At 38.5% G+C, this 12,589-nt stretch overlaps 1 protein-coding gene across 2 annotated transcripts in view; it reads left to right on the top strand.

The window, feature by feature from the left end:
• FTO (FTO alpha-ketoglutarate dependent dioxygenase) overlaps positions 1-12,589 on the top strand; it is a 413,852-nt gene that overhangs the window by 98,996 nt on the left and 302,267 nt on the right. For both annotated transcript variants that reach the window (XM_003263053.2, XM_030796957.1), the window contains exon 2: positions 9,504-9,581. In XM_003263053.2, coding sequence (XP_003263101.1) covers positions 9,504-9,581 — 78 coding nt within the window. The remainder of the gene's footprint in view (positions 1-9,503; positions 9,582-12,589) is intronic.

Below are 12,589 nucleotides of genomic sequence, written 5' to 3'. Positions count from 1 at the left end.
CCATTTTTAAGTATACACTTATGTGGCATTAAATACAATTTCACAATGTCCTGTCCATTCTTTTACTTTAAACCAATTTGTTTCTTTATATTTGAAGAATATTTTTTATCGGCAACCTACGGTTGCATACTGCTTTTAAAAAAATCCAATTTGACAGTTTCTCCCCTTTAATTGGGTTATTTAGATCATTTACAGTTATTGTGATTGTTTCTATGGTTGGATTTAATTCTACCATTTTTGTCTATTCTTTGATCCCTTTTTTCTTGATTTCTGCCTTTTTTTGGATTGAGTTTTTTATTATTCCATTTTATCTCTTTTGTTGGCTTATTACTTGTAATTCTTTTTTTTTTTTATGTTTGTTTTAGGGTTTCTGGTATCCATCTTTATCGTATTGGAATGTTTCTTGAAGTATTACTGCGCTTCACATGTAGCATAAAAATTTTTACCACAATATACTTTTCATATCTCTTTGACCACTGTGATGTTGCTCTCATACATTTTATTTTTACATATGTTATGAATCCCACAATGTACTACTCTTGTTTTTGCTTTAGTCAATTATCTTTTATAAAGACTTAGTAAGAAGTCTTTTATATTTCCCATATAGTTACCATTTCTGATACTCTTCATTCTCTTAAGTAGATTCAGATTTTTATCTATTGTTCTTTTCTTTCCATCTGAAGATCTTCCATTATCAGTTCTTACCTTGAAGGTCTGCTGGTGTTGAATTCTTTCTGCTTTTGTATATCTGAAAAAATATTTATTTCTCCTTTATTGTTGAAATATATTATAGCATTTCCCCACTATCTTCTGTCTTCCAGCAACCATTTTTTTTTTTTTTTTTTTTTTTTTTACAACGAGCTATTTGGTGTTATTCTTTTTTTTCCTTTTTTGAAACAGAGTCTGACTCAGTCACCCAGGCTGGAGTACAGTGGTGTGAACTGGGCTCACTGCAACCTCCACCTCCTGGGTTGTGCCTCAGCCTCCCGAGTAACTGGGATTACAGGTGTGTGCTACCACACCTGGCTAATTTTTGTATTTTTAGTATAGACAAGGTTTCGCCATGTTGGCCAGGCTGGTCTTGAACTCCTGGCTTCAAGTGATCCACCCGCCCACCTCAGCCTCCCAAAGTGCTGGGATTGCAGGTGTGATCCACCACACCAAGCCTTATTTGGTGTTATTTTTATAGTTTTTTTTGTGTACATAGTACCTTCATCTCTTGCTATCTGTGGGGGATTGGTTCCAGGGCCCCTGAAAATATAAAAATTCACGGATTCTCAAGTCCCTTATATAAAATGGCATGTAGCATTTGCATATAACCTATGCACATCTTCCTATGTACTTTAAATCATCTTTAGATTACTTATAGTACCTAATACAATATAAATGCCATATAATAGTTGTTATATTTCATTGTTTAGGGAATAATGATAAGAAAAAAGTCTGTACATGTTTAGTATAGCTGCAACCATCCATTTTTTTTTTCAGGAATGTTTTTTATCTGTCATTGTTTGAATCCATAAATGGGGAAGCCATGTATATGGAGGGCCACCTGTATTTTCTTTTGTCTGACTGCTTTTAAGACTTTGTCTTTTTCACTGGATTTAAGTAATTGGATTATGTTGCATTTTAGTGTTATTTCCTCTTGATTTTTGTGATTGAAGTCCTTTGAACATCTTAAATCTGTGGATTGATGGTTTTCATCAAATTTGGAAAATATTTGGCTACTTCTTTTTCTGTCTTCCAATCTCTCTCCTTTCCTTTGGTAACTCCAATTACATGTATTAATCTGCTTAAAATCATCCCATAGCTCACTCATGCTCTGTTAACCTTTTTCTCCTGTCTTTTTCCTCTCTGTGTTTCATTCTGGATAATTTGCCTTGCTGTGTCTTCAGGTTCATTATTCTTTTCTTCTATTATAACTAATTTGTGTTGAATTATTATTATCCAGTGTATCTTGCCTCTCAGATATTGTGGATTTACTCTAGAAGCTTGATTTAACGTTATTTCTGTTTCTCTACTTACCATGCTCAATCTTTTCCCAACTTTTTGAACTTGTGAACTACAGCTATACTTACTGTTTCAGTATTCTTGTCTACTCATTTCGTCATCTGTTCTGTTTTTGCACCAGTTTCAATTAGTTGATTTTTCTCTTCATTATCAGTCATGTTGTCTTGCCTTGTAGTATTCTCTTAGAAACTTCCATGCCTTGTTGCTTTTGATTGGATGACAAACACTGTAAATTTTTAACATTTAAGTGCTGGATTTTGTGCTTGCTGTTCCTTTAAGTAACTCATTTAAGTTACTTGGAAACAGTTGGATCTTTTCAGATATTGCATTTAATTAGAAAGGAGCAGTGTGACATTGAGTCTAGGGCTATCGCACCACTGCTGAGGTGAAATCCTTCTGAGTATTCTTCCTGATGTTTTCTAAATTATGACATTTTCTATCCAGGCTAGATTTTTTTGTATGCTGTAGTGTTGGCTCCCATTATTGGAAACAGTACAAGACTTGCTAAATATTAATTAAAAAGATCTCTTTTGAAAGCCTTGTAGAGCTACCAAAGCAGCCAGGACTTGAGGGTCCAAGAGCAGTGGCTGTAAGTATTGGTTTTAAAAATTTGTAAGTAGGATTTATTTTAATTAAAAACTTTAAAAAAATGTTGTGTTGTGTATGTTGTTTTTCATTTAAAAATTAAACAATTCTTAAGAGAGATGATTTCTCTTGCCTCAGGGAGGGTGTGGTGTAGTGGGTGTGGCCTTGTACCTGGGAACTAAGAATGTGAGTTGTGATTCTCTCATAAGCAGCAGTATAGTCTCTTGCCAGTCACTTAATAGCTCTGGATGGGCCTTAGTTTCTTTATATGTTCTAAAATTATGCAATTTTGTCATATTAAAAAGTAGGTGATCACCACAACATAGTTAATTGACACATTTTATATATGTAAACTTTTATGGGAAGTTTTTTTACATTTCTCCTGTAGATCACTGAGGCTAATTAATATCTGGATTTGTATTAATCCAGTAGCATTAATCTGTGGCCTAAAATATAATTTGATGTGGTACACATAGATTTCTGTATAAGTAATTTATAACTAGGAAATAAAACTGTCCTTTCCAGACATGAGTAAATAACAATAACAACAAATGGTTGCCAAAGTGTATTGAGGGGCTGTTTATGTGCCAGACACTGTTCTTAGAGCTTTATGTGTTAATATCATGTACATCTCACAGGGAGATAAGAAACTAGTTCCAAATCATGCACCTAGACTGGTAGAAGTGGCATTGGAATTCAAGAGTTTGGCTCCTTAGGCTATACACACACAACAAACGAGTTTGCTTTGTTATACAGACCCCTACCCCACTGTTTGAATGCTATTTGCCTAATATCTGCATAGTTTATAGTTTGCAAAATGCACTAATATATATGAATAATTTTATTTCATCATCACAACTCTATGAAACAGTGTCCTCACAGATGAGGAAATTGAGAAGGGGCGAGTTTGCTTCCGATGTGGTACCTCATCGAGGAAGTGAGAGTCTCCATTCAAAATTCTACTTTCGCCTCCAAATCCAGTTTACTTTTACTGTGCCATATTTTCATGGAGATGGAAGTTTTTCATAGGACAAGGAATGCTGAATTTGTTGAAATGGTTGAAATACTTTTTTTCTTCTTATCTAAAGCAAATATGGTATATGTATATGCGAAATATTTACACTTTTTTGGTTTAGCTACTTCTTATTGATCTTTTCTTTTTTTTTTGAGAAAGAATCTTGCTGGTCACCGTGCAGTGGTGACTCACTGCAACCTCCACCTGCCAGGTTCAAGTGATTCTCTTGCCTCAGCCACCCTAGTAGCTGGGATTATAGGTGTGTGCCACCATGCCTGGCTAATTTTTGTATTTTTGGTAGAGACGGGGTTCCCTTTGATGGCCAGGCTGGTCTTGAACTCCTGGCCTCAAGTGATCTGTCTTCCTTGGCCTGCCATAGTGCTGGGATTACAGGCGTGAGCCACCGCGCCTGGCTCTTAATGATCTTTCTAGTGTTAGTTTAGATATGTCTTCCTTGCCCACCAAGCACCCTGCTTAAGGACTAGGTCATTTTCCCACTTAAAACCCTCATAAGATCGTGCAGTTATTTTCACAATGAACATTCATTAGCCATTATTCATCATTGTATTTTGAAAAGACTCAGGTAACAAAATTAAATTTTTACTGAACTTGACACAATAGGATGCGTAGTTGAAGAAGTATTATGTGGAAAATGATAAATGGATAAAGAATAAGTGTCCTTAGCAGCATAATCTTGACACAGCTGAAGAGTCAGGAGTGGGACGAAAAATACGCTTCATTTGTAGGTGAGATACACCCTTACATGATGAGTCATAATCCACTTAATCTTTTTATGTAATTACTGTAAGACTCTCAAGACATATCTCTATGTGACAAGATATACAAGCTCAGATACAGCTTAACTTTTTCACAGTAAAGCAGAGGCTTAGGGCTGGTGTAGTTTCTGATATCTAACTTTAAACCCTTATGAGTTTGAGTTGTGGTGTGTTTTTTTTTTAGACAGAGAGTCTTACTCTGTCACACAGGCTGGAGTGCAGTGGCACCATCTTGGCTCACTGCAACCTCTGCCTCTCAGGCTCAAGTGGATCCTCCTATCTCAGCCTCCCGAGTTGCTGGGACTGCAAGTGCACACCATAGTGCCCGGCTAGTTTTTGTATTTTTTCGTAGAGAAGGGTTTTTGCCATTTTCCCCAAGCTGGTCTCGAACTCCTGAGCTCAGGTGATCCTCCTGCCTCCACCTCCCAAAGTGCTGGGATTACAGGTGTGAGCCACTGCTACTGGCTGTGGTGTGTTTCACATAGGTCTTTTGTCCTCTTTTACTTTGCTAGAGCTGTGGAAATGGGTGGTAGCCTGCGTGGAAGGGTCTTCATCTGCCCCTCCTGCCAGGTAGGAGAGCTGAGGCTTTACCCTCTCTCTGGCTCTCCGTGTGGCATTTGTGAGCAGCTTGATGTATTTGACACAAGTGTGACGGTAAAGAAGTGTGTGAGCAGAGCAGTGTGCGGCAGGGCCCAGCTGTGTGGATTTATCTGTACATCAGGCTGAGGAGCAGCAGTTAGCCAGATCTGACAGTCAAACGTGAGCTCCTTCTACCTGTGCTCCAGAGCGCATTTTAATGTTGTGTGTTTTTACTGTGGTTGGCATTTGACACAAAGAAAATTGTCAGAGCTGTTTTTTCCTCTCCTCTTTAGTGTGCTAGTCTGCAATAGTTTTCCAAATAAATACATCATTGTACGTGGACAAAAGGAGGCACTTTTTAAAACAATGCCAAAAATCATGTTGTCTTCATCTTTATACTGAATTTCATGTGAGGAATTAGTAGGTTAGATGTTTGAATTGGTAATAGGTAAGACGGTTACATAGTGCAAAAATCAAAACAATATAAAATGGAATATTTTGAGTAGTCTTGGCTCTGCATTGTCCCTTTCTAGTCATTTCCCACCTCTGTTGACAGATAATCACTTTAATAGTCTGTCAGGCTGGGCGCGGTGGCTCACGCTTGTAATCCCAGCACTTTGGGAGGCCGAGGCGGGCGGATCACGAGGTCAGGAGATCCAGACCACGGTGAAACCCCGTCTCTACTAAAAATACAAAAAATTAGCCGGGCGTGGTGGCGGGCGCCTGTAGTCCCAGCTACTCGGAGAGGCTGAGGCAGGAGAATGGCGTGAACCCGGGAGGCGGAGCTTGCAGTGAGCCGAGATTGCGCCACTGCACTCCAGCCTGGGCGACAGAGTGAGACTCTGTCTCAAAAAAAAAAAAAAAAAAAAATAGTCTGTCATTTATCCTTTGTATTTTTGTATGCAAATACAAGCAGAATTTTGTACCTTGCTTTTTACTTCCCAATATCTTCTGGAGAGCTTTTTAGTTCATAAACAGAGAGCGTCCTTGTTTTTGTTTACTGTTGCTTTATACTTAATCACGTGGATGTCCTGTAGTTTATTCAGCTGTCCCCTGTGGCTGGAGATTTGCATTGTTTCTAATCTTTTTGTTTTATTGAGATAATTTCCATATCATAAAATTCACCATTTTAAAGTGTACAGTTCAGTGGTTTTTAGTGTGATTCCAAACTTTTGTTCTACAAATAATGGTGTAATGAGTATCCTCGTGCATATATTCTTCTGAACGTGGTACAAGTATATTAGATGGATAAATCAGAAGTAGGATAGCTGGCTCACATGGTAAATGCATTTGAATTTTGAAAGGAGTTGACTGGTTACCCTCTCTAAGGATGGTTTTGTTTTGCTCTCCTGACAGCAGAGAATGAAAGGGCCTGTTTCTCTTAGTCTTGCCCATAGTGACCTTGCTTTTCATAAAGCAATCTTAATATTTGATTTTTATAAAGCAGTTCAGAATTTTAAATTTTGATGTTTATGAGCTACCAACTTACTATTGATATCTGATTGATTTCACCAATGTAAACATGACCAAAACTTCTCTTTATGTTTGTAAATATTGTTATTTAATAATTGATCTTGCCAGTTACTTGGTAAAATTGCAAGTAGTGAGTGTTGATGTTCAGAGCAGATTTTTATCTGTAGGGTCTTAAGTTGGATGATTTTCTGGTCCCCATTCTCTGCTGTCATGTAGATACAACAGTGCTCACAGGATTAAAATGAAAATTCCTAGTGGGAGATCAATTATATGCTGCTTGCCCTAGAGTAGGAAAAATCTTGTCAAATTTTATCCTTTTGATACAGCCTTATAAGTTACAATGTTTTATACCTGTCTGATGCTCAGTTCCGAAATGAACTGAGAAGTGGTGGTTGTTACAAGAATTTAGCTGAAGCATTAATTATAAGCAGAGGTTCAGCCTACACTGGCACTTGTCGACCTATGGGACAGGTCTGTTGCTGTTTCATCTGATTTAGGTGGAGTATGTAATTACTTTTGGGAATCCATACTTTTGTGCTCCTCTTTATATGTAGATTAGCTTTAATGATGGACTCTCATGAAGAGATCTTAAGGTGGTGTTTGCTAGTTGGAGCCATTTCAAGGTTTGAGAAATGTGCGTTTGAATTATTCAAGGCTTACCATTTTTGGCATTTATAAATATTCTGGCACTTTGTGTCTATAAAAAAGACTAAGAATTGATAAAATCTTCATAGGGAAATGGAGGCTTTTCTGAGCTTGAAGTAAAAACTGAGGTATAGATTTTGATTAAATATATGATGGAGTGGAGAAATATACAAGAAGTATGTGAATGGAAATATCGTTGGTTTTTTCGATGGCCCAAATAATGGTTAATACTGAAAAACAGATAAATCAATTAACCAATAGTGAATTGTCCAAACTGATTTGTCGATTATCTGTAATGGTGTGTGTTACATTAGTATTATAACTATAAAAGTATCATAATTTAGGTCAGGTATGGTAACTCACTTCTGTAATCCCAGCACTTTGGGAGGCCAAGGCAGGCAGATCATTTGAGCCCAGGGGTTTGAGACCAGCCTGGGGAACATACTGAGGCCTCATCTCTACAAAAAAAGTAAAACAAAACTTGCCAGGCATGGTAGCATTGCACCTTTAGTCCCAGCTACTTGGGAGGCTGAGTTGGGAGAATCATCTGAGCCCAGGAAGTCAAGGCTGCAGTGAGCTGTGATTGGGCCACTACACTTCAGCCTGTGGGACAGAGTGAAACCCTGTCTCAAAAAAAAATTTCTTTGTTTAACTGGTAAGTCAACCTTTTCGTTATAAATGAGAAAACACCTATAGTCAAAACAAAGGCTTTGACTAAAAATAGAATTATGCCTGAGAGTAGAATTTGGTTTTATGTCTCTCAGGTCAATTGGTTGCTATACTTCTATTCCCTTTCTCTTTCCTCACTTTTCGTTAATGATACAAAAAAGGTCCAGAAAGAATTTGTGTTTTACCCAAAAGGAAGTTTCCTCTGACTACTCTGTGATGGGTTTGTGAGAGAAGGCTGCTATTTGGGGTGGGAGAGGGTAGTACTCAGGGCCGCCACGGCTGGTTGAGTAGGTTGTGCACTTTATAAAGACATTGGCCATTGGAGCAGGTGGAGCCTGAAATCCAGTTTGTGTTTACCAAGCCACATTCTTATTGAGTAGGACTATATTGGCCCAGAGCAAGGTGTACCATTATCTAATTTTTATAAATGTGACTTACTGGCTGACAGTAGCTTTGATGATGCATTTAATTGCATTTTTATTTGAAACCCAGTTGTTTCTGCTGTTTTTGCTTTCTTTCTTACAGATAATGTCTGTCGTATGTACATGTCTATGTGTATATGTGTCTATGGGTGTATATGCACATTTATGCCATTTATATGCCACGTACACACGAAAACTCCATATATTCTTGAATATAAGGTCAGATATTCTTTGAAAAATATCCCTCAGAAGGACGGAGGTGCCCTATATGTATCTGATTTCTTATAAGATACTTTATAATATGAGATCCTCTTTCAGTTACTTTGTTTGAATAGCACAGTACTGTTTGGGGAAAACATAGTCTCTTGAAACAGCCTCAGACAATGCTGGCTTTGAGTGCTTAAAAACGCTGCTTCATGGAATTGGAAAAGAAAAGAAACAAAGATGTTTAACACAGGTTTATTAATTATTGTAGAGATGATAGATCACTCTAAAAAAGCAATGCTGTAAGTGGATATGATCTCAAATAAATGTTTACAAGATGAATAACTATTCCACATATCCTGACATTATGCAAATGGATACTTGTGGCTTGGTTTGGTATTTCCAGTGATAGTACCATAAAAGGATTTACAAGCTACTATGTCTCAAGCAGATTATACAGACAGGCGTTTGCTCTGGAAAACTGTATTGGATGACTTGTAAGCTGACTCTAGTGATGAAAAAGACCTGGATGTCAACAATACATGTGAAGAGTGAATCAAATTGTCTCATGAAATGTGAGAGTGAATACAATTATTTCTAAATTTATGCTTCGTACCATGTGTAATTTAGTATATATGTAATTGACTGGGTGCCATGACTCATGCCTGTAATCCCAGGACTATAGGAGGCCAAGATGGGAGGATTGCTTGAGGCCAGAAGTTTGAGACCAGCCTGGGCAACATAATGAGACCTTGTCCCTACTAAAAATAAAAAAATTATCCAAGCATGGTGGCACCCCTGTAGTCCCAGCTACTTGGGAGGATGAGATGGGAGGATCACTTGAGCCCAGGAGTTTGACGTTATAGTGAGTTATGATCACACCACTGTATTCCAGCCAAGGTGACAGAGTGAGACTCTGTCTCTAAAAGAAAAGAAAAAAAAAGATGTACATAATTTAATTAATACATTTTATAATTGAGTTTTGACTAATTTCTATCTCTAAAAGATTATAAATTCAAAGTTGGCTAAAATTTGTTTGTATTCTCTTATTGGAAAAATAAGAGAGTGTCTTATTTTGGGTCATTGTATATTCACTTATATGTAATTATTATTATTTTCAAACAGAAACTGAGGCTTCTTGAAGAGCTTGAAGACACTTGGCTTCCTTATCTGACTCCCAAAGATGATGAATTCTATCAGCAGGTAAGGTATTTTAATATTTTTATCAGTTTCAGTGAGGTGTTCTGATCAACCTTATTTTACCTATGAGGAAGCTGGGCTAGAGAGGTTAAATGACAGGTGAAAAGGTCAAATTAGATCACCCATGACTCCTCATGGCCCACAGAGCATGTACATTTCTTCAGAATCGGCTTTTTGCAGTGAATTTAATGCTTTAGCATAGTGACTGTTTTTATTTCCTCAGACATTCCACACTTCCTTGCCTCTGCTCATGCTGTTTCTTCTGCCTAGCTCCTCCTCCTTCCTTTTGCTCCTTATCCTGTTGCAGATGGCTAATTCTTCAAGAGTTCAGTTAAACATCACCTCCTTTGTGAACATTTTCCCAGCTTACCCTACCTACAAGTCAAGCTGATTGCACTCCTGGTAAATAACTCTATACCACCTAGCACATGGTATTGCAATTACAGAATTCCGTGTCTCTGTCTCTGAATTAGACACCACTGTTTCAATTACAAATGACAAAAACCCAAATCAAACTCACTATGGCAAAAAATAAGGGGAATTTATTGACTTGCCTTAGAAGTCTAGGAGTACATGGCTAAATCCAACTTTACAAAAGATGTCACCCGATCACTGTTTTTTCCTGTTTTTCTTGGCTTAGCTTTCCTCAGTGTGATCTCATGCTCAATAGGCTCTCATCTGAGAGCATAGAAGGACTCTGACAGCCCGAGGGGTATGTGGTCTTTGGCATCTGGGATCTTAGAAAAAGGTAGTGAGTTCTTTTTCCCTGGTTCCGTCAAATTCTCCAGGAAGTAATCCTGTTGGCCTGGTTGGAGTCATGTGCTTATCACTGAACTAGTCATCATGTTCAGGAGAGTCAAATGCTCCTGTTTGCCTGGCCTAGGTCATGCATCTACTCTTGGAGTGGGGTTGGAGTGAGAGTACTCCCACCAAACTGTATGCACTATGTGAGTTAGACATGGGTGCTTTCCCAAAGGAAAATCGGAGTCCTCTTTCCAAAGAAGGAAGAGTAGGCCCTCTGGGCATGTAAAAATAATAAATTTTCACCTCTTCTTTCCTACTAGAGTGTGAAGTCTTGAAGCAGAGGATTGCCATGAAAATCAGAATAGGAATTAGGTCACAGCATCTTTGTATTTCTAGCACCTGCATGTACATAGCTGACCATCAGTAAGGAAGTAAGGAAGGAAGAGAGGAAAGCAGGACTTTACCCATCTAGAATCCAGGTCAATATGATTTCTGTGACTTCTAGCTCAATATTATTTCTAGGCCACTCTCTCTTATCTCCATTCCCATTTGATTTGCACCATCTTCCCTCTTCACTATCAGTCCTCTTATAGGTCTGTCTAGTTTTCCTCTTTGCCCCCCTTCATCCTTGAAGCTGTAGTATTTTCTAACCAAGATGTAAATCTGAGCATGGCAACCCTCTGCTTCAAATCCCACATCATCGACTGGCTCCTACATTTTCAGCCTCATCTCCCCTGCTCTTACACCTTTTTATCCACACTGGATTTTTGCAGTGCTTTAAATTCACTATGAGTTTCATCTTTGGGGCCTTCTTGCTACATCCTCTGCTGACATACCTCCTTCTCTTTATCTGTCTCTTTTTTTTTTATTTTTTGACACAGGATCTCACTCTGTCGCCCAGACTGGAATGCAGTGGTGTGATCTGGGCTCACTACAACCTCTGCCCCCCGGGCCCTTGCGATTCTCCCACCTCAGCCTCCCAAGTAGCTGAGACCACTGGCACGTGCCACCATGCCTGGCTAATTTTTTGTATTTTTGTAGAGACAGGGTTTCACCATGCTGCCCAGACTGGTCTTGAACTCCTGAGCTCAAGCGATCTGTACACCTTGGGCTCACAAAGTGCTGGGGTTACAGGCATGAGCCACCATGCCCAGCCTGTCTCTTCTTTCCTTGGTGAACTTCTGTGTTACCTGTTACTAACAGTTCATATGTCATCTCCTGTAGGAAGCTTCCCTGACACCTCTACAACCAGAGAGTTGTCTCTGCTTCCTCTCTTATACTTTATCAGCACTTAATCTCACTTAATTTTTTTTTTTTTTTTTTTTTGAGACAGAGTCTCGCTGTGTTGTGTCCAGGCTGGAGTGCAGTGGCGTGATCTGAGCTCACTGCAACCTCTGCCTCCTGGGTTCAAGCAAGTGTGTCTGGCTAATTTTTGTATTTTTAGTAGAGACATGATTTCACCATGTTGGCCAGGCTGGTCTCGAACTCCTGACCTCAAGTGATTTGGCATCCCAAAGTGCTAGGATTGCAGGCATGAGCCATCACATCTGGCATTAATCTCACTTAATTGTAATGAATTTTTTTGTGTGCTGGCTTCCCTTATCCTCTGTACTTCATTCAGTGCTGCGTACCTATCAGGTGCTGAATGAGTTTGCTTGAATACATGCACCCAATAGTTAATTTGGAAAACCAGTTATATATAATAATAATGAGTTTAGTATGATTTGAATTTTGCTTCTACACACATACACACTTGCCCAGGGTTTTGGCATCTGGAAAGATTTGACAGATGTGTACAGAAATGTCATACCACATACTGATAGGGTGGGTGTTCTCTTTTGAACTTTGCCAGTTTTCTAAATTATCTGCAGTGAATGTATATTCTTTTGCAATCGGGGAAAAAATAATTTTTAAAAGTAGCCTTAAGACAGGTAAACACACAAAAATGCAATTAGTTCTGAAATGCTTACTAAATTTTCATAGCTATAAGCCTTCTGGTGCATGATTACATGCATTGTCACAAAGCAACTGCTGAGCCATTCCAGCTTTTGTCGTGTGAAAATGGTACAGGAAGAATGAGATACAAAAGGTTATCAGCCCACTGTGCTCTGAATCAGCCATCCACTGAGGGATAAAAGGAAACCCAAATGCAAACAGAACAACTATCAAGACTTCTCTGTTATCTTTCCAAGGCCCACAACAAACCCTGATACTAATATCTAATCACTCTAAGTGCACCTTCTTGTTTTTCTTTTCTTTTCTTTTTT

This window comes from Nomascus leucogenys, chromosome 2 (genome assembly GCF_006542625.1).
Source record: "Nomascus leucogenys isolate Asia chromosome 2, Asia_NLE_v1, whole genome shotgun sequence".
Taxonomy (NCBI): Eukaryota; Metazoa; Chordata; class Mammalia; order Primates; family Hylobatidae; genus Nomascus; species Nomascus leucogenys.
The sequence above is the reverse complement of the archived record's forward strand: the minus strand, read 5'-3'. Positions and strand labels throughout refer to the sequence as shown.